Source organism: Bactrocera dorsalis, chromosome 5, assembly GCF_023373825.1.
Source record: "Bactrocera dorsalis isolate Fly_Bdor chromosome 5, ASM2337382v1, whole genome shotgun sequence".
NCBI classification, from domain to species: Eukaryota; Metazoa; Arthropoda; class Insecta; order Diptera; family Tephritidae; genus Bactrocera; species Bactrocera dorsalis.
The window spans coordinates 14,673,076-14,695,921 of NC_064307.1; the positions used below are offsets into that span (position 1 = coordinate 14,673,076).

At 34.1% G+C, this 22,846-nt stretch overlaps 1 protein-coding gene across 14 annotated transcripts in view; it reads left to right on the plus strand.

Annotated features, from left to right (window-relative positions):
• The window catches only part of LOC105227966 (supervillin), a 454,663-nt gene that overhangs the window by 103,011 nt on the left and 328,806 nt on the right, over positions 1 to 22,846 (plus strand). For 3 of the 14 annotated variants that reach the window (XM_049458881.1, XM_049458883.1, XM_049458882.1), the window contains exon 2: positions 10,511 to 15,068. The exons of 1 other annotated variant lie outside the window; for it this stretch is intronic. In XM_049458881.1, the coding sequence (XP_049314838.1) occupies positions 10,511 to 15,068 (4,558 nt within the window). Of the gene's footprint in view, positions 1 to 2,463; positions 2,887 to 5,343; positions 5,750 to 10,510; positions 15,069 to 22,846 lie in introns of those variants that run through there. 10 more of the 14 variants (XM_049458878.1, XM_049458879.1, XM_049458880.1 and 7 more) reach the window with 8 other exon arrangements.

Here is a 22,846-nt window from a genome sequence, read left to right on the forward strand (position 1 = left end):
GTATAGGTTTTCCCAATAGGGACGCTACAAAGGTAGACCGTTAGGGACAGCAAACGACGCCATATTTTTTCCCGCTCTTTTGACATTTTTCTGTAGTAAGGTTTGCCAGTTCATCAGGGAAAGATAAACGATCCAACAATGAGTCGAAATTATTAAAATTCCTGCCGAAATTCAGAGTCAGTGTCCTTAATTTTAAGACGTGTGAAGTTCCCTATGTCAATTAGTGGGTATTGGGACTAACGACTTTTACCATGAAACAAAATTTTAACAAACAGTTTGCTTGAAATTTTTTCTTTCTAATCGCCTAATCACGCCTAATATATATTAGGCAGGCCGCGAAGTCATCGAAAACTTGCCTCAAGCGAGTCGTCCTTTTACCTCTGTTAATGACGACAATATCGAAAAAGTTAAAGAAACGTTGTTTAAAAATCTCTGTTTTGGCATCAGAGAGATAGCAGAAGATCTCTACAACTCTTATGGATCGACTCAACACATTTTAGTTGGTGTTTTGGGTATAATGTAAATAAATTGTAGACTCGTACCAAAAGGCCCTAATCTTTCGCAAGAACAAAACTTCGCTGAATACGCTGAGAGTCATCCCAACCGAAGTTTAAAACAATTGTATGAAAAATTGCTGGAATTGGCTAAGGAGCTTATTTTGAAGGAGATAATAGAAATTTATATTAAAATACGTGAAAATGTATTTTTTCAGTCCGAATAAATTTGATCAGACGGTATTTTCTCAAATAGTTATGTACCATCGTTTGAATTTAGGTCCTAAATAACTACTAGAGATGTGTGCAGATTTTGTATAAATATCAAATGCTCTTTCAGAGTGTTTAGCAATCACCATAGATAGTAATGATTTCATAATTCTTACTGAGATGATTATCTTTATCCATCCTACATGCATATATGCCTTAGTTTGAAGTAGTAATTCGTCATTACCTAAGCAAGATCTGCTCTTTGTGATGGTCTGGTCTGGTGGATAGGCCAGTCGTACATTTTTTCCTTTACTTAAATATATTTTAGGAGAATTGAATCACATATAAATATATATGTCTTATTGAAACCCTGATCTGTTCAAGGAAAAAGTTAGTGTGGAGCTAACTAATATCAGCACCCAGGATGTGGGTTCGATCCATATTTTCTAGCTATAGCTTAGAGATAATGACAAACTTAAGAGTTTATTTGTGTCATAAAAAAGTTTCTTACAAAGTTCATCGACAAATTTGTGTGTCCTCCAATTGTTGATAACTTCCCCACCCACCCCACAGCGCATAGAATCTAAAAGGGTTGTGCTTATCGAAGCGAAGTATTATAGATCGTTTGCTTGAGGTTTAGTAGACCAAAGTGTATTGCCTTATTTTATAAAAACTAACTGGAACGACCCCAAAAAAGGTTATATGAATGTTCTATAAGTAAGTTCTAAAACAAAGTTGTACAGGATGGTTCTACATGCAGTTGCAAACTTAATAATATTTTTTTCATTAACTGGCTGAGAAGTAAAAGTTGCTTTTAATCGAATGAAATATGAATGAAACAGCAAAAAGTATGCCTCATATTTACGCTGGAAACCATTTAGGTGTATAAAAAAATATTGTGAGACAAATATTTCTCATTAATTGAGGGCAAAAATCATTGAAAAAAATAGAGATTTTAGAAGCCATAATTTTTTAAATTAATCTTGGACGAATTCAGGGAAGTATTTATGTAATAACGCCAACGATTTGCGCCTTCTGACAATAGAGTTATAAATTAAGTTATTATCTTTAGCACCCGAGCTGAACAAGGAGTCTGTGACCAAAAGCAAGGTCAAGTTCGCATATTCGCTTATCAAATATATATTTACAATACAATTACAGCTTTTTTTTTAATTTTGGCAATTACACTTCGAACACTTACTTCAAACACGCTAAACAACCCAACTACAAAAAAAAAACGGTTAACACTCATTGCCAACTTGAATTAACCACAGTCATTAGCGTAATTATCAGTTACTATTTTTGGCATGCAATCGACTTTTGCTACTTTTTCCAGTTCATTCACAAAAACCTTACTAACAAAGAGAATTCCCACACTACTCAAACAAAATAAAGCCGAAAAAACAGAATTAAGTAAGTGTTAAAGAAATATTTAAAAGTGGCGCACCAGCAAACGTGGTAAAAAAATTATGAAAATTTTTCTGCACTTCTTAAAAAGCCATTAACAAAATTACCGCAATAGCTGCGCGGCTGGCCGGCTCGCGCTTTGGCTACTTCACGCGGCTTGCCGCCGGCCAACACAGCACAACACGCTGCCTGGCCGCCCAGTTGCGCTCGATTCGCCAGCGCTCTCAGGCGCTACACACGAGCAAAATGCAGATAAAATAAATTTTACTATTTTGGGCACCAAACTAAAGTTGAGAAACTAACGCGCGCGCACACACACACATACACCGCACAACTAGCATTTGCTTGCGGCCGCTCGCACGCGCTTATTTTGGCTGCTCTTCGCAGTGGTCGCGTCGCTCCACATTCGGCTGGCTCCACTATTGCCACTGGTCTTTTAGCCGTTTAGTCGCCGAGCGAGTGTGGTCGTGGGGTGGTTACGCCGCAGCAAGCCGTACGCACAAGCGCAAAGTGCGCCGCGCCGCATTCACAATATCTTCCAAACGATTTACGATTTACGAGTCTGCAAATTTATTAGTTTCATCTACGCGCTGCTTGTTGGCGTTTCGAAATTCATTGTTTTTTTTTTTTTGTTTCTTGCCTGTTTATTTTAACTTTAATTTCATAGTAAATTGTGTTAATAAAAACTGCAGAAGACTGCAGAAGCAGAAGAAGAAGAGCAAGAAATTTGTGTTTAGCAAAAAGTGTTTTCTCATACGGTTCAACGGTCTTTTTGGTTTGCTATAAAATAATTGTTGTTTGTTGTTGCTATTGTGTTGTGCTAAAGTGTTGGTGGTGTTGTTATTGTCAATTATTGTTATTATTATTTTTTTAATTTTGTTGTGTGATTAATGTTATTATTATTTTCGGTTTGTTTGTGATTGGTGTGTTATTTTGATTTTTTATTAATTTTTTTGTGTCCGAGATGCTTTTTAGTTAGAAAATGTGTATATATGAGTACCGATCATAATAAAGAGAAAGATTTTTATATAAAATACATTTTATTTTTTCAAGGTGAAGATCTTCATGCATTTATATAAAACATCTCAGATAATTTTTGCATAGAAAATAAAGGCAAAATTTGGTTCATAAAATAATAATTAAAAGAAGTATGCTTCTTATAAAAGATTTCTTGCGCTCAAGATTTGTTTTGAAGCCATTTAGTTATATATTTTGTTTTTTATTTAAAGCCAACATTTTTAACCATTATTGACCTTTCATGTTTGAAAATCAGAAGACAGTTCTACAATTATTCCAGCTAGCAACATAATTGCCCTTAAAATCAATCAGCCAGTCACAGATCTGATACAGCGGCCTAATATTTATATTTATATATTTTCTAATTTATTAGAATTATCAGCCCGCCGCGGTCAAAAATGTCGGAAGTTAACTAATTCAACTCATCAGTTTTGATTTTTGGTGAATTTTTTTACATACAGACTTTATGAGTTTTTAAAATATATATTGTACCTACAACTTATACCGATATTGAAAAAAAAAATTCTCTGTCTTGATTAAATCAGTTTCGTGCCGTTCTTCTATTAGGATACTATTTGACAGAAAAATAAGTCGTATGGTGAAGTTTTCCACAAAAGACCAAGATAATGCTGCAATCTCCGAACATAAGTAGTGTTTAGAACGAAACTCAATACATAGTGTTGTCCTACAAACTGATCGACCAAGATTAGTCCTTGTATGGAAAACTCTTTTATTTTACAAGATATCTTCACGAAATTTGGCACTGATAATTTTCCAAGTTATCGCTACAATCTCCGAATAAATTGTTCAGATCGGACAAATATAACATATAGCTGCCATACAAACTGATCGATCAAAATATCGATACTGGTTGTTTTATAACCTTGTATGCTATAAGAAATGCAGTTGTAAAGGGTATTACAGTTTCGTTTAACTTTTTTCTGTTTTTTGTTGTTGTTGTTTTCTAAGTATTCTAACTTTTAATTTTTTTTTAAATAAGTTTTCAATTCTTCATTTTGTGTTTCCAATTTATTTTTAGTTTTTACATTTGTTTCTTCATTTTTAAATTTTTTTTTAATTCATTTTTAATTTTTTATATTTTTTATTTTATTTACTATTTTTTTTTTAATTTTTGTTTCTTTTTATTTTTTTTTTCGATTTTTTTTTAATTTTTTTTAATTTTTTATAATTATTATTAATTTTTTTCTAATTCTTTTTTATTTTTTTTCATATTTTTGTTGTTTTATAAAAAACCTTCATTTAATTTTGATATAAATTTATAGTTAAGCTTTTATATAATTTTTGTTTAACTTTTTAATTAATTCGATTTTTATATTGGAATAATTATTATTTTAAATTTATTTATATTTTTTATATTTTTAATATTGGTTTAATAAAATACAAACTTAGTTCTCTTAATTAACTTTTTTAATTTAATTAATTATTATTTTTTAATTTAGTTAATTAATTTTGTTTTAATTTATATTTTTACTTTTTTTGGAATTTCATTTCAATACTACTATATCAAAAATAAAATATTTTAAACATTAACTTACTCGTTTCTTTATTTATTTTTAATTTATCCACTTAAATTTATTTATTTTCCACTAATTTCATATTATCGCTAGGGTTTGATTAATTTGCTTGTTAATTTATTTAATATTTATTTTTAATATTTCGCATTTGTTCACATATATTTTCTTTTCAATTTTGTTTTATTTTTATTTCAACTCCCTGTTTACACACATGCCTAACTGTATATTTATATAGCAAATAAATTCATATATATATACTATATATGTATAATATCCCCAGCAGTCCACTGCCTTTTCATGGCATATGTTTTTCTTGGCAAAGTGCCTGCCACACTTAGCAGTCAGTCCGCCAGGGCGTATACGAAACATTTTAGTTGAGTTGGGTGCTGTTGAGTAATATTTCGCATTTTTTCACAATATTTTTCCGGGCACACATTACAATCACATTTAGAATTGTGCGTTTATTTGTAGGTATATTTCATTTTGCGTTTTACGAGCTCATTTGTAAGGCGGCAAATTTCTATAAAGCAGTAATTGTACGCGTGTGTGTATGTGTATGAATGTAATAGTGTGGTATTTGTGTAAATGTGTGTTCAGGAAATTAAAATAATCTTATAAATACTTGTGTTTTTATTAAATTACTATTTTTGTCATATTTTGTAAAAGTTTTTCTTCTTCAGCATTTGGCGGCATAAAGAGCGCACGCACACTCATACACATGCACATTTGTGTGTGTAGATTTTTAAGTGACTTCATGCTTTCAAAGCCTTGTCGCTTTGTTTGTTAAACAATTGAAGCCTGCGTTTACAACCGTGCCACACCACCACCCCCGACGCCAGCGAGGCATTCGCAGTGCTTAAAAGAATTATAAATATTATTTTTTTTGAAATTCACGCGCGTTTAAGCGCGCACGCAAATAGGAGTATCCAGTGTAGAACGTGCCGTACATTTTAAAATTTAACCGACCGAATTGTGTACATACATACGCTGGGAGGCGAAATGCCGGTGCTACGTCAGTTCTCACGCAATCCGCAAACGCGCAGCAATGAGGAATTCATTTTCATACGTTGTGGCCAAAATACAAATGTATGTATGTGTATTGGTGTAGCAAAAATATAGTAAAAATAATTGCGATAGACTTCTAAGTAGATGCCCATATGGCAAATACACTTGCGTTTGTATGTATGTGTGAAAGATAGCACCAAAATTAAAATAAAATAAACGTACAATTGAAATACAAATTTTATATTATATATTAGGGTGAGCAAAAAAAATTTTTTTTTTTTTTTAATATATTTGTATCATATCTGTATGCATATTATTATTATTTAATTTTTTTTTTATTTTTTAAGAAGGTTAGGGAGGGACAAGCCAAAAAATATTTTAATTATTTCGTTAGATACCGTGAAAATATCATCCGAAATGACGGAAAAACAGTAATAAATGTCATAATAATATTTTTAATATTTTCAATACTTCCAACTATTTTATAAAAAAAATACTTTTTTTCAATCCAGAATTTTCTTTCATCATTTTCCTTGACATTTTCACGGTATCTACCAAAAAAATTTATATTATAATATTATTTTGGCTCACCCTAGTATATGAATTTACATATGTATGTACAAACCTATGTATATATTTTGTACTTGAAATTTATATTCGCATGTATGTTTTTATTGTTGTACTTATTAGCGTATGCCTGCGTTTAATTGAAGTTGGCCTTTTATCTCAGCTTCTCTGTTGTGATAATTTTGGCACCTTGCACTCACCCGCGCGCTAAACCGGCTCTGTGTACACTTATGAATACTAAATACATGCGTGCATACATAATTTATGAACAGCCATGCGCATATTTACGTAAATATGTATATTGACGACCTGGTGATTTTTTTCCGCCAATTGTTTCGCGTTTTGTTTAAAGATTTCCATTTGTACCATTTGCCGTCCATACAAATTGCCAAATGGTCATTGAATTTTGTTGTTTTTATACTCGTCTTTTCAGTCTTTTAAATTTGTTTTCAAATATTTTTGTTTTTTTTATTTATTTTTTTCCAGTTTTTTTTTTTTTTCTTTTTCAGTTTTTTTTCAAATTCTTTTTTAATTTTTTTTTTATTTTTTTTTTTGTTCTAATTTTATTTTTTATTTTTTTTATTTGTTTTATTTTTTTTCTATTTTTTTTTATTTTTTATTTTTTTAATATTTTGTTTTTTTTTTTTATTTTTATATATAATTTTTTAATGTTTATAATCTTGTTTTTTTTTTAGTAATTTTTTTTTCGATTTCTTTTTAATATTTGTCGACTTTTTTAAATTTACTTTTCATTTTTTCCAACTTTTTTAAAATATTTAATTTTTTTATTTTTTATTAATTTTGTTTTTTTAAATTTTAAACATTTTTTTCATTTTTTAATTTTTTTTTTAATTTTTTGGTTTCAATTTCTTTTTATTTTTTTTTTTAAATTTATTTTTTATTTTTTTTAATTTTTTTTATTTTTTTTTTTCTATTTTTTTTAATTTTCGTTTTTTTTTTCAATTTCTATTTTTTCTTTTTAATTTTTTTATTTTATTAATTTTTTGTTTCGATTTTTTATTAATTTTTTTTATTTTTAGTTTTTTTTTTTTAATTTTTTTAATTTTTTATTTTTTTTAATTTTAATTTTTTTTAATTATTTTTAAATTTTTTTTTATATTTTTTAATACTTTTTTTAATTATTTTTTTTTTTTATATTTTTAATACTTTTTTTAATTATTTTTTAATTTTTTTTTTATATTTTTAATATTTTTTTTAATTTTTTTTTAATTTTTTTTCATTTCTTTTATGTTTTATTTTTCCAAATAACAATTGTGATGAGTGTTCTTTCGAATACAAATTCATAACAGCCGTGTGGCATTCGTTAGATGGCGTCTAACCAAATTGTTGTTGAGAGAAATATGCCGTCTGCCTCGCTGAGGCCCATATTTTATATGTACATATGTATGTATGTATTTATTGGTAAGAGAGGTGAGGTCACAGCCTTGTGATCGTAATAAATTAGATCTGTTTTAAATACTACTACATTTTTTTTTAATTTGACATTGAACTTGTACATGATCGCAAAAAAACTTTTTTCTGTTTATGTTTGTAATGACTTAAGTGGGTTGAAATAGCATTTTTATTGTTTATTATATATTTAATTTCTTATGCATAATTGAATTTTTGACACCCTTTAAATATATAGAAATTTATGCTAACAATTTTCAGTTGGGAAGTTTCTGACCATTTTTACTTGGAGTGGTTTTTCGAAAAGGTATTTTTGTGTGCCATTGAATTGTAAACCACTTTTTAGGTTTAAAATTACATTACACCGTGCCTTTCATATTTCTGATTCTTAGCACCCATTGGCTTAGGTTAGGTTAAACTGGTGGCCAATAATCCAGGCGATACCAGTTGGAGTTCTGTTGCTAGGTCCAAGAAGTTGGCTTAAGTGACTCTCTTAATTAAGTAATGCGTGAAGACATTGATTTGTTTTTGCAAAAAAAAATGCACAACCAATTTTAAATAATGCAAAAAGCTTCAAAATTCGATCGCAAATGTATATTATCATAATTTTCCTGCTCTTTGTTTCTTCTTCACACTTTTGAACTTTTTTTGATAAACAAAAATATTGCCTTGCCAAGCTGTCTTTGACAATGGAAGCAATCTGCAATATTTTTTTAAGCAAATTTTTTTTATGAAACTGCAGACGCTTTTAGCAGACGAGGAAATTAAAAAAATTTAGTGTAGGAGATTTGCATTTGTACATACCTTAATACATATAGACGTCGTTTGCTTAATTTATACTTTGCAGTTTAATAAACTGTTGAATATTAATTTCTTCTTATTTTTTTTTGTCAAATTTCGTCTGCCAAAAACCAGTTTTGAATACTGTTTTATGTTTATTATTATTTTCTTTAATGCATTGCTTTTAATAATCATAATAAAATTTAAAGCTCTTTTTGGAAAATAAGTTTGAAATTCTTATTTTGCTTTTCTATGATCGCTTTACTGTGTGCAAAAATAGTAAGACTTTTTAAATTAAATGTCGTCGAATTTTTTTTCCTGGTTTGTCGAATCTCACATCAAAACAGTCTTTGGTATGCGCTTGTCTTTCTGAAGTACATTAAGTGAAATTACTCAATAAAGAAGTTCCATAAAATTTTTGTTTGCTTAATCAAATTTCCGGTGCTCAAAACGTTGAGAATATTCGAAAAGGCCTTCGATGATAATTTTTTGTCGCGAGCAAGGTTTTTGGTTGTTACAAATTATCCAAAGAGGATCGAGAATGCGTTGACGACGAACCATGTCCAGGATGACCTTCAACATCAACTAATAATCACCACGTCAATAAAATAAACTAATAGGTGCTTGAGATTCGACGATCAGAGATCTTACTGGCATCGTTGGAATATCGGAAATAACAGTGAAAAGCATTTAAAGATCATTTGAGCCTAAGAAGAGGGAAAAGCATGATCAGTTTCAAAATCACTAAATTCTTTTTTGAAAAAAATAGCGCCGCCTTAATGTCTGTGAAACGATGCCTTCCGAGTACCATGAAACGTATTACCATTTGGGATGAGCCTTGGGTCTATGCTTACGACCCGGAAACAGACGATCAATAGGCCGAATAACGTGGCAAAACTGAACCGAAGCCGAAAAAACCACTTAGAAACATGTCAAAAATCAAGGTTATGCTAACGGTTTTCTTCGATTATCGAGGTGTTGTGCACGCCGAATTCCTTCCGACCGGACAAACTGTCAAGAAGGAATACTATTTGAGTGTTATGCGTCGTTTGCGCGAAGCTATTCGTAAAAAGAGGCCGGGTTATGGGCCGACAACTCTTGGTTTTTGCACCACAATAATGCATTGTCGCTTACTGGATTGATTCTTCGTCCGTTTTTCGCCACTTTTTTAATCGATAATGTGCCGCAACCACCGTTTTCATCTGATTTAGCTTCGTGTGACTGCTGTCTATTCAGCAGACTCACCTACCGTTCCGAGGAAACCATTTGGAGTCAAATGAAGACATTACTTCCGTCACCAAGGGAGATTACTTTGAGGGATTGACATGAATTTTGAAGACTAAATTAAGAATTTTAAAATTATGAAGAAAGTCTTACTATTTTTTGCCCAGTTAATTTTTTCCGTTTTTTGCTATATTAATTTGCACAAGTCTTACTTAGAGTAAGTAAATTTTTCTGATTTTACCTCTGCAATTTCTTGTTATCTTTCATAGAACTTTAGTCAGTATCTTACCAAGAACACTGCCTATGCTTACCTACATACACACATACATATACACATAACAATCAAGTGACTTCTTATCACATTTGCTGATCGACGGCGACAAGTTGAATAGACTCTTTGTTCTGCGCATTGTGTTTACACATACACACATACAAATGTACATGCATATGTATATAAAGTATCACACTATTTACTTACCCATACATAACAGTACAATATAATAGTTAAAGCTATATTTAAACTAGCTATTTGCAGGCGTTTAATATTTGCCGAGTAATCTAAGTGCAAATAATAAATAACTCGCGAACAACGCGATAACTACAAACGAAGGTCTATTCAAAGCTTAATAAGCAAATATGTTTGTAAGAGTTGTTGTGATTTGATTGCTATAGCGATGAAGATGTATTATTGTATTATATGAATATTATGATAACAGCGCGCTAAGGCCAATGTGTCTCCGTAACAGAAGCATAGAAAGTTGCCAGCTTTTTTAAATACTTTTAGTATATTTTCCTATAAACTGCCATAAACTCTGAAACTAATGATTTTTCTACTCCTTTCTCCCCTCTCTCCACATACAGACTGTCCAAACATCTTGGCGACCTCAGCTGCCGTTGCCCAAAGAACTTGACGACGACGCCAGCGACTCCACCGATGAGCAAAGTGCCGCTACCGCAGACGCCGCCAATATGGAGCGCTCCGCACAGCATCGCACAACGTCACATGGCAGCAGCCGCAAAGACAATACGCTAAGCGGTGCACAAGCTGCGGCGCTTCAAACGACGCAAGCGGCAAGCGCTTCGAATAAGAAGTGGTCCTTTGGGCGTCTCTTTCGACGCAAGAAAGAGATCGCTACGGAGTCGTCCTCCGAAGAGGATCGTAAAGCTGGTTTCGTGCCACACCAACAAAGGCAGCCGCCACGCGTCGCTAGTGGCGCCACTGGCAGTAGTGCCAATTTGAAAACGAAAGCGAGTAAATCGCATAAAGTCAGTCGTAGCGGTAAATTGAATGGCGCCAGTTTCGATCATATCGTTGTCAGTCCACAAACGTCGGGCGCACCGTCAACACCACCACATCCACCACCGCCGGCACATGTAGATCATGAATTCTTTTTGCCTGTGGAGACCATATCACCCACAGAGGCGTACTATCAGAATCAACAACCGCAATACCTCCAACATGGCGCACAACCGGCGGCTTATACGCGCTCCGCCAATTCACTGGATCGACGCGCGGCAAGGGCTGCGCTTAAAACGCGCTCAGCGCAGCGGTTGCCGCATGAATCGGCGCCTGGTGCGCACTCCTCCAGTGAAGAGGAGCTGATATCGCTGAACTCGTCGACATTCTCGAAATATCGCAGCGATGAGAGTATACACAGCGGCGGTCAGGGCGCCGCTAATGCGCAGAACAGCAGGCGTAGTCGCGCCGCGCGTAATGAACGTTACTACAAGCGCTTGTCGCGTGATGGCGAACCCAGCAGCGGTCAGGTGCCGGTGATGTACGCGCCGCAACCAACACAACGCTGGAAAACGCAACCGGTGCCGCTCTCCATTTACAACCCAGCAGCGCAAGCGCCCACCGCCAACGCCAACGTCAGCGCTGCAGCCGCCGCTACACCGCGCCTACGCAACACAAGCAGTCTGCAACATGTTGCGCCCTACGTGCAGTGGGGCCAACTGCAGCAACAACCAAAGAACTTGCAAAATACCGTTAACGACAGCAAGCGCAGCATCAGCTATGACAGTCACATACATTTGCAGAATATTAATGGGCGCTTGCAGACCAAACCATTGCCACCACCGCCGCCGCCACGCGATCCCTTGCGGCGCGTGAATGTCAGTGGGCAAATGCAAAATGGCAGCGCTGGCGATTTGCGCCCCATTTCGTACGCCTTCGACCAAAGCGGTTTGCCGACGTTGCCGGCCACCAATCAACGCATGGGCGGTCGTTGTGTGTCGGACGATAAAATTTGGTCGGGTCCTGCGGGACCACACTACCAATCTGTGCATTCATTGAATGCGCCCAGCGCAGGTGTAACGCAACCCATGCCGCAGGGCACGCCACATCATCGTCGCTTTATAACGCGCGCTGAACGTGACGCGCACCCGGCGAAGAAGTCATTGCCGAACGGCATCGAGTTTCATTATGTTGCCGATGCAACACCGCGCTCACGCAAACCCATACACATGCTGGAGCCGCAGCTCGATGCGGCGAGCAATGACGTCGCCACCACCGGCATCTTACGCACTTCCAAGAGCGGTCTGCCTACTGCGTCGTCCAAACAAATGCAAGTCAATGATTTCTGGAAGCGCCTGGATGCAAGCACGCATCAACGCGGACGTGACACGACGCGCGCTTATGCGCAGGAGAGCAACGTGAAACCACGCTCGATATCCAGTTCACGTGTGGGCGAATTGCGCGCCTACCCCATACCCGTATACTCGGAAGTGCAGAAGCCAAATAAGAAGCGAACACAAGCAGCGCCGCCACACGGCGCAGATGAGGTGGACAGCATTGTGTGCGGCAGCTTGCATATAAAGTCCAAGCCGGACTCAAACTCAAATTTCGTGGAGATACGTAATAAGGATTACAGTAAGAGCAGCTCAATGCCCAATCACTATCAGCGGCGCTCCGGTGAGATACCCAACACGCCGAATAAATATGACGAGTATGTCGCGGAGAAGCGCGAGCAGCACCACAAACCGATTTTCACGCCACCAACGCCGCCACAACGTAAACTCTCCATACCGCCAAGTAGCGCGACGCCTGAACTGCCCATATATTTTCCGCGTAAGAAGCCCGCCAATTTGGAGGAGGCAATCAACGAACTCGAAGCTATCTATAAGTCACTTGGTCTGACAGAGGAGCCGGAAAAGAAGGAGCGCGTACCGACACCAAGCGAATTTGAAAAGTATGCTTTGGCGCATGCGCACGAATATGATGATGAGGATTCGCCTACGGGCGAACCCGATCCAATACGCGACGATGTGGCCTATCGCAACATGCAGTTGGCGAATTTGCAGCACAAGACCGTGGAAAAGCAGCCACCATTCGGCATACCTGTTGGCCCGGTTGTTGCCGCGCCGCAAAACGACTATCTGCATGTAACGCCCATTGTAGAGCCCATCGCATCGGTGAATACGCCCGATATAGTTAAAGACGATTTGGCGGTGCGCGCCTTGCGTAAAGACCCACCAGGCGCCAAAGATAAATTTATCTACCCTTACAGCTCATTTCAGAAAAAGAATCGCGCTACGCGCACACAGTCCGCCAACATATATAATCTAATACACCGCGATGCCGCCAAACCATCGGGCGGTGATCTACACTCTTATCTGGAATTGACGCGCAGCCTAGAGCGCGCCGGCAGCATGTCCGATCTGCACAAGGATGCTGGCGCTATGGCCGCAGATGTGCCCGCAACACTAGCGCTGCTGCGCAATCTCAAAGAACAGGACCAACAACAACAACAGCAGCCGACACCACAAAAGAAAGTCGCGATACCCTTCCGACACCCCAGTCAAGGTGGCGCTATTTGCGCGCTGCCCGAAAAGCTGCCCACCAACAGCGCGCACAAAGAGGAAGTGCACAAACCGCCAGTGCCGCTGCCGCGCAAGAGTCTTACGCCCGAACCGACCGCAGCGAATGCGCAAATGGAGGATGCATTGAATAAAATCGCCATGGATGCACAGGAAAAGTCAGAGAAACTGACCAAAGAGTTGCAAGAGCTGCGCAAAGAAGCGCTCATAACTGCCGCGCGGCCGAAAGCGGCGAGCGCTGAGGAAGAGCGCCTCGAGAAGGATTTGCAGGAAATCGAAGCGGTATCGGAGGCGGCAAAGCGTTGCGGTAAAATGCTCTTAGACACACTACCGGATGCCAGTGAGAGCACGGTACAAGCGAAACCGCGCAAACTGCACAAAGAGGGCAAACTGATCGAGGCTATCGATCAGGTATCCGAGGCGGCGAATGCGGTGTGTGAGAAAATACTGAAGGATATTGTAACCACCGAACCGCCGGTGGTGATACAGGAGGCAGTGCAGGTGAAGAATAAGCAAACACCCACTGAAATGCTCGTTATGCCAAATCTTATCAAAAAACTGGATCCCATACAATCGGAGCAGATCGAGGCGATCGCCAAACGTTGCATGCGCCAGCTGAGCGCGCTGGCCGATGACAATCCCGACTATGACAACCTCAATCAGGAACTTCAACAGCAGCAGCAGCAGCAGAGCGCAGCCGGAGCCGCCACAGCCGTTGCTTGTAACGTCGAACATTTACCCAAGGCGTCAGCGGCAAAAGTTGATAATCTCATTTCTACCGTTGCAGAAGTGACGCCCGTGCAGCCAGCTGCGGCGCAGAAGCAGCACACAGACATTGAGGAGATCGATCAAATTATGCAAGAATGCGAGGAGCAAATGCGCGCCGAAACTGTAAATTCATCAACGACTACAGCGCCGCCCCCAATAGTGTTGTCGGAGCGCACTTTGGCCACTGCACGTCCGCTGGTCACAGCGAACACGAAAAACAGCAGTGGCGATGATCACACCACAGCGCCCAGCATGACCACAAGCAGTTATTGCAGCAGCAGTAGCAGCAATAACGTTGTGGGCGCGACGAAACCGGGCGCCAGTACGACAGCCTCCTCGTTCTCCTCCTCCAGCGATTGCCTAGCCAAATCTTCGAGTCCCTCCGCCGGTCGACGACAATCTTCGAGCATTACCTCCTTCAATCCTTACTCCTCCAGTGATTATATTAAGTCACCAAGTAGTGAATATCATGCACCCAGCACCGATCCGATAAAAACGTTCAGTAGCACCTCGTACGATGTCAAATCGACCACGAGCGCCGCCACACCGAATATAAGCGCCACAACGAACAGCACATTTAGCTACTCGCCATCGCCGCCACTGAACCTGACGCCCGTCAGTGAAACTGCCGCCATCATTGGCACCGAAGGTGGTCGCGCGGCGTCAGCTACGCGTCAGTCGCAAGAGCGCACGCGCACACGCTCATCTTCCTCGCCATCGCAATACAACTCCTCCGAAGAGTTGGCAATGATTTTCGGTATTGACGAGCAGCCGCGCCGCCAGCGCGCCCAGCAACAAGCCAAAGAAAAGCAGTCAGCTACAAAAGTTTCAGGTAAAACCGCAGTTACTAAATCAGTTCATGTGCCAAGCGCGCCATTGACATCAACCAATCATGCATCCGCTCGCCATACAACCATGCTCGATACTGCTACCAACACTACTACCACTACTACTACTACTACTATTTATACTACCGCAAATGCTACCCAGCTGTACACTAATCCCAATATTGTTGCTGTTGCCGAGGCCTGCGAAACCGTGGCGCCCCCAAATACTAATAACACAGCGCCTCTGAATGTTATTGCTGTTGTCGATGATAATGTTGAAGTTGTTGTTGTTGATATCGATGTTAAAGACACCACTACTACCACCACCACTACCACTAGTATTAGTACCATAACAACCAATAACCCCACTACCATAACCATAAATACCAATACCAACCACAAAAACTCATCCACTAGTTTAAGTCCAAGTAGTTATAAGCTTGCATCCATACCGGAGACTCAGGCGGACGAATTGTCGGAGTGTACGTCTCCAAAACTGTCGCCCAATTTCAATAAGATCTATGCTAGTAAAATAAGTATTATCGTCGATGGTATGAGAGCTGAGCCGGCGCGCAATGTTGAGCTCACCGCGCTTGGCGACTCGTCGCTGAGTTCGTGTGAGGATGAGACTTCGTCCAATCCGGATTCGGGTAATGTTAGCTTAGCGGATTATCCACTCACGAATACACAAACGAATAATGCCTGCCTGCAGCTGGAAAGCGCCTATAATAGTCGCTTTGAGATTAAGAAAAAGAAAAGAAATTTCGTTAGTGAGATAGCCATAGAACGCACAGCTGTTGAGTCCAATACTGAGAGTGAGTACAAAAGCAAAACAGATGCTGAGGATTTTCCACCGCCACCAAGTGAGGAAGAGTTGCTCGATAGTTTGTTAGGGGCTATTAGTGTGGGGGATGCTGAAAAAGAAACGATTGAGAGTGTAGAACTTCAGGATCAAGAAATTACAAGGGAAATTAATAATAGTGGAATATTAGAAAGCCAGTTTGAGTTGTTAGAGGATAAAGAGAACTTGCGAGGAACTGCCGATAGTTTTGAAGCCCAAAGCTCTGACGAAAACAGTTATAAAGCCAGTAGCTTGAGTGACAATGATATAAAGACGGGGAGTATAGGAAAATGTTCGAACGAAACTTTGATTGAGTCACAAAACCGTGAATCACAAAATTTAGACGAGAGCATAATAAGTGAAAATGGCTTTGAGAGCCAAACTGAGAATATATTTTTCACGGATAGTGAGTTGAGTGAAAGTCTGGGTGCAGAAAACTCACTAAAAGAGAGTACTGTAGAAGAAAGTAGAACTGAACAACAAAGACCTAAGCCCATTGAGCGAAAATCAAGATCGTCTAAAAAGCTCGACGACGCAGATTTAATAGAATTAGCACAGTTGGTGAGAAGTAGTAGTGGTTCTCGCAGAAGTAGTGAAGCTTCAACAGCGGACGCGTACTCAGCAGATTCTGAATACAATTCCGCCGAAGAACTGAAATGCACTGCAACCTCCTGCATTAGTGCCGAGCTTGAACAACTGCGATTAGCATTCTCCGACATTTTGGAGCGGAATCTCACCGATATCGATGAGTTGCCGCGTATCGAGGAAGAGGATGATGCAGTTGCGGCGCTGCTTAACCAAGAAGAGAAAGAAGAGAACACAGTTAGCGAACACATAGAGATGAACGACGAAATCTACGAGACGCCACGACGAAAACTCAGCGTAGTCTATGAGACACCATCACTAAACCTCAACATATCGGAAGTGAAGATCAGTTATACGCCAGCAGATCAGCTTGAAAGCGAAAGTGCAGCACAAGATGCGTTGACACAAATAACACAATGCAACGCCGTGAAGCAGCTCAAAGCGTTGCCGGAAACGGGGTTAAAAGTTGGTAGTAGTGCAGCGGCGTCAGATAGTAGCAGTCTGCTGCCATGGCGGCGTCGACATGACGCGCTGGAGGAAGATGAGAAGCCATCAACAAGCGCGGCGGCAGCGGTTAAAGCCACTAATGAGCGTCGCGCGCTCTCAATATTCGGCGAATTGCGTCCAACGGCGGCGGCGGCGACGAGTAGCTTAACGACACTCGAGCACGTGCTCATGGCTTGTTCGTTGGGCGTTATCACACCGACAGATCTGTACACATTGTGCCTAATCATAATCGGCATGATAACCATAATAGCCATTGTTTTGTTTTGAGTCGCATTGAGTGTTTGACTCAAAGCCAATATTGTTGAGTTTTTCGTTTTTTGCTCACTGGTAGTTGTTGTAGTTGTATAATGGCGACAATTTAGTTGAAGCGAAATGTGTATATGAAAAGAAAACTTTGCACACTGTTAAGTTTGGTAGTGTTTGGTATTAAATAAACGAAAATTATAAATAAACACCGTTTAAGCATTTGAGTGACTTTTGAAATGAGCGGAGTTTAGAGCATAGTGTAAAGCGCACTCACACATACTTAAGTATTGTAAATTTGTTAATAGAGTTGTAGCGTTAAGTTGACTACCTGCATACTTAATATAATTTTAATTATAATTTCTGTATTAATTAACGAGCAAAACCCAAACGATTAACGAAATTAATGGAATTTAATGATTTTTTCCAAAATTAATTTTTAATAAAAAAATTTAATTTTTGGAAACTTTTAGCAATAATTCTGCATAAATAAAATGGAATGTAATTATTTTTGTTTTTGTATTTGTATATTGATTTGGATTTTACTTTAGTACCGCATACAACGAATGCTTTTATTACAAAATATCGTTTCAACATGCGACGCATACGAGATTTATTGCAACGAAATTTGCTGACAAAAACGAAAAGTAATTTTTAATTATTAAAATTAATTTGTAAGACTAGTGCGTATTAGTTTTAAAAAACTAACTGTTATCTTTTTTTATATAAGCAGTTTGAAATAAACTTTTTTGGCGCAATATTCAACAGAAATAATTTTTACCGATTATAATTTATTGTACCGTTAGATTAATTATAAGTAATTTGAAAGTATGTAGCTTTTTATTAATGTGAAAAACTGTATTTTTTATTTAAAATAATACTGTGTAAAAAAAAAATATTTAACAAAAAATTAAATTTAAAATTTTTATTTTAAACACATATTTTTGTAAAAAATTGTTTTTGAAAATTTCGTATTTTTTTAAGTAAAAAAGTATGCTTTAAAACACAAAAAAAATAAATAATATTTTTTTTATTTTAAACTTTTTTCTGAAGATTTCGTATATTTTAAAGTAAAAATTAAAAAAAAAAAATAGTTAATTTAACTTTGTTTTAATATTTCCTAGTTGTTTAAGTAAAAAAATATTTTTTGAAAAACAAAAAAAATGTTTAAACTTTTTATCTATTTTTTTTGTATTAATTTTTATTTTGTTTTTAGTTGTATTTTTTTTTAAACATAAAAAATTTATGAAAAATTATTTGTTTTTTTAACATAAATAAGTTTTTTTAATTAAATAACTTTTAACGCATTTTTTCAGTATTAAAATTGGTTTTGAAAATTTCGAAATTTTTTAAGGTGGAAAAAATTTTTATTTTTATTTTTTTTTCAAAAATAATTTTTTATTTTGTAAAATTTAATATTTTTTCAGTTTTTAAATGTAAGTTTAACGTAAAAAATATATGAAGAAGCATTTATTGAAAGACATTAAAAATTTTGAAATTTCAACCATTTAATTTTTTTTCTCTTGATGTTAAAATTGTTTTTGAAAATTTAAAGTTTTTTATAGAAAACAGTGTGTTGAAAAAATATTATAAAAATATGTACATACATATTTTTTTATAGGGTGAAACCTTTTTTTAATTTTTTTCTACAGAATTGATTTTGAAATTAATAAATTTTCAAAAAAAAAAAAATTTTTTTAATTTTTTAAATGGCGGAAATTTTTTTTTTCAAATAAATTGATTTTTTTCGCTTCGAATAAATTCGAAAAATTTGGTTTATAAAAATTTATATTTTTAAAGAGTAAAAGTTATTTAATTTTTTTATACGAAAATTTTCATTAACCTTAAAAAAAATTTATAATTTCTATGAAAATATAAAAAGAAATAAATTTTCCTAAAAATCTACGAATTTTTATTTATTAAAAAAAAAGCACTAAAATATCAAAAATTACTATGTTTCCTTAAAAAATACGAAATTTTAAAATTAAATTGCAAATTTTAAATTTCAAAATTAAACTTAATTTTCTCGATTATTTATATCTACATATATAAGTATCATTAAGTCATCCTTAGTATTAATACTAAATACTACATTGACATAGAACCATACATACTTACTTCATTTGTGCATTTCACGCGTATTTCGTCTGTATGTAAATATTTGTAAAATCCTTAATTAATTTTAGACTGCAATTTGTGCCAATAATTTTCCTACTTATGTAACATTTTCATTTTGTAAAATAATAAATCAAAATGCAACAGTCAATTTAAGTTTCAAACTCAAAACGCATACAATCATACATATTTAAATATAAAAATAATAAATAATTAATATTAAAAAATAAAAATAATTAATATTAAAAAAAATAATAATTAAGAAATAATATTAATTTCGACTACATTTAATTACCTGCATACCGTTATTTCTCTAAGCGCTGCGCAAAACGTTTTCATGATTTTTATTAAAAGCGTTTTTTGTCTTCTCTTTCCCTTATACTTTCAGCTCAAGCCGTAGTCTAAGCATTTACAAAAAAAAAAACAATTAAATATATATAAATATGTATGCTAATTATAATGTTGTAATCGAGTAATCATTAACAAATGCCAATGAATTTATTTTATTTTATATATGTATATATTTCTTATTATACAATTTTTTTTGTAATTATTATTTTTTTATAATAATAATTTTTTGTAATTATATATATTTTATAATTTCAATTTTGAACGATTTTTCGCATTTCATTCATTTTTGAGTTGAAAATTTTTTGTAAAAATTCGAACATTGAAATCGATTGTATTTATACTCATTTTATGCTAGTTAGCGTTGTATTTGTATTTCTATGGTTTATAACTACTTGTATTTAATTTTTAAAATTATGTTTTATGTTTTAATTTGTATTCAAGCGAAAAGAAAGAATAAAATGTTTTGAAATGTATTTTTGTAAAATGTTTTTATTTTTTGTCTTGTTTTGCTCACGCTTTCGTTGAGTGCTTGTATTAGTTTCTGCCGATTTATACAACAACTTTCCACTGATATGCTGTTGCTAACGGATGAGTACGATTTTTTAAAATTATAATGATAAATATTCTCACTAGTTTTTTGCCAAATAAAACTAGTATTTGAATATGCTGAGAAACATTAAGTTCTTCAAAATTGTTTGCTAAACAATTTACCAAGAGCGTTGTTGATGGAAAAAGAAGATGTTATTGTTGGAAATAAAGATTATTCGATTGAAATAAATTTTTAAAACATTATTGTTTTAGAAAAATTACGTATTCGTATTAAAAGATAAAAATAATATTTTTTTTAAGCAAAAATTATTAAAATATTTTTCTTTATAAAAAACCGAAAATATTATTCTGAAAAAAAATAAAATAATTTTCTTAAAGAAAAAACACAATGAAAATATTTTTCTTAAAAACAAAAAAAAAGTAAAATAAAAATATTAATATATTTTTCATAAACAAAAATTATTAAAATATTTTTGATAAAAAAATTATTATTAAAATATATTTCTAAAAAAATTATTATTGTTTTTTACATAAAAAAAAATTATTAAAAAACACCATTGAAAATTAAAAAATTTTATTATTTCATTGAAAAAATTTTAAATAATATTTTTTTTAGAAAAATGTTATATTCGAATTAAAAAAAAAAATACTTCGGTTGTTAATTAAAACATTTTTCTTAAAAAATAATTAATATATTTTCATAAACAAAAATTATATAAATATTTTTTATAAACAAAAATTATTAAAATATTTTTCATAAAACAAAATAAAAATAATACAACAATAACATTGATATTTTCCTTAAAAAAAACAATCAAAATATTGTTCTTAAACAAAAATTATTAAAATTTTTTTCGTAAAAAAATACATAAAATTAAAAAAAAAACATTGTAACTCCTATTCTTTTGGAAAATTTTTATTCGAATTAAAGAAATTCAAAATAAATTTTTGGTCTTATAAAAAATAATTAAAATATATTTCATAAAAAGAAAACAAAAAAATAATTAAAAAAAATAAATTAAAATAAAAATAATAATAAAAAAATCAAGTAATAATTAACATATTAAAAAAAAATAATAATTATAAAACAATAACATTCATATTTTTCTTAAAAAAACATCAAAATATTTTCCTGAAAAAAATAAAGTATTTTTCTTAAATCAAAAAATAATTGAAATATTTTTCTTAAAACAAAAAATTAATTAAATGTTTTTTTTTTAATAAATATGTATTTTTTTTAATATTTTTTGTTTATAGACTAAGGATCTTTCAAGTTTACTTTTTATTTACAGTATTTTTTTAATTAATATTAAAATGCAACATGCAACTCTAAAATGCAACCCTTGTTCTATTGAGTATACAAACAAGGTAAAATATAAGTAATGATACTTCCTATCATTAATCCTTATCTAAGGCAAGCTTCAATATAATGGCGAAAGCAGCCAAAAGAGCTTTAAAGTTAATATTAGTAAGGATGAGAAATGTCTAAAAATACTTTAGTTTTCTACCAGGTGCCAATGCTTATTTCCATTTAAGAGGCTCTAGAGAGATTCTAGAGAAAAGATCAATTTTAATTATTTTCTTTAAAACTAAGATCCCTGGAAGTTCTAAAATAACTGGATTGTCGTTGATTCTTTGTTGAATCTGCCCCTTCGAACTCCTATGCCAATTTTCTAAACTCTTAGCTTCGTAGGATATTTTACTTTAGCAAATATTTTACTTATTGGATTCTTAGAATAATTTTCTTTAGACATTTCACAGACGGCAAGAAGAGAATGCCGAATATTTTTCTGTTATTAATTTTGTTTTTTGAGGAATACGGTAATTCAAGAAAATCGTTATTGTACAGCTATGACAGTACCGAAATTATTTTTCCAGTGAAAAGTGATGAATTACGACACAATGACAATTTTTATTTGTTAGCTATTCATAGACCTATGAATGCAGGCAGTTTTATCCACCTAAAGGTTGATTTTGGAACACCTCTAAAGGAAACTGAGAGAGTTGCATATTGTGCCATCATTTTTTTCTATTTCCCAATTTTTTTATGATTCTTTTTTATATTTTTTTTATGATTTTTTTTATAATTTTTTTTATAATTTTTTTTTATAATTTTTTTTTTTACTTTTTATTTTTTTCCATTTTCGAATTTTTTACTTTTGAAATTTTTTGTTTTTTTATTTTTTTTTTTTAATTTTTTAATTATTGATTTTTAATTTTTTTTTTCAATTTAGGGTTTTTTAATATTTGAATTTTGTTTATTTTTATAACCCAAATACCGATATTTTTATACTCTCGCAACCTGTTGTGTTTTATATATTTTTTTAACAGCCAATAATAGAATAATTATGAAAACTTTAAATATTTTTTTTATATTTTATATTTTGTATATTTTTAAAATAGAATAAATATAGACATTTAAATCGTTAAAAACTACTCATCCGGCAACACTGCGCATCAGTGAAACACCTTTCTAATCATAACACTTATTTTCGAAATAAAAACTAACAAAATTTGAAATTGTAAACTTCGTTTTTGTTCGGCAAATTTCGTTGTTTTCATTGAGTTCTGGTATACCTTGCTAATAACGCT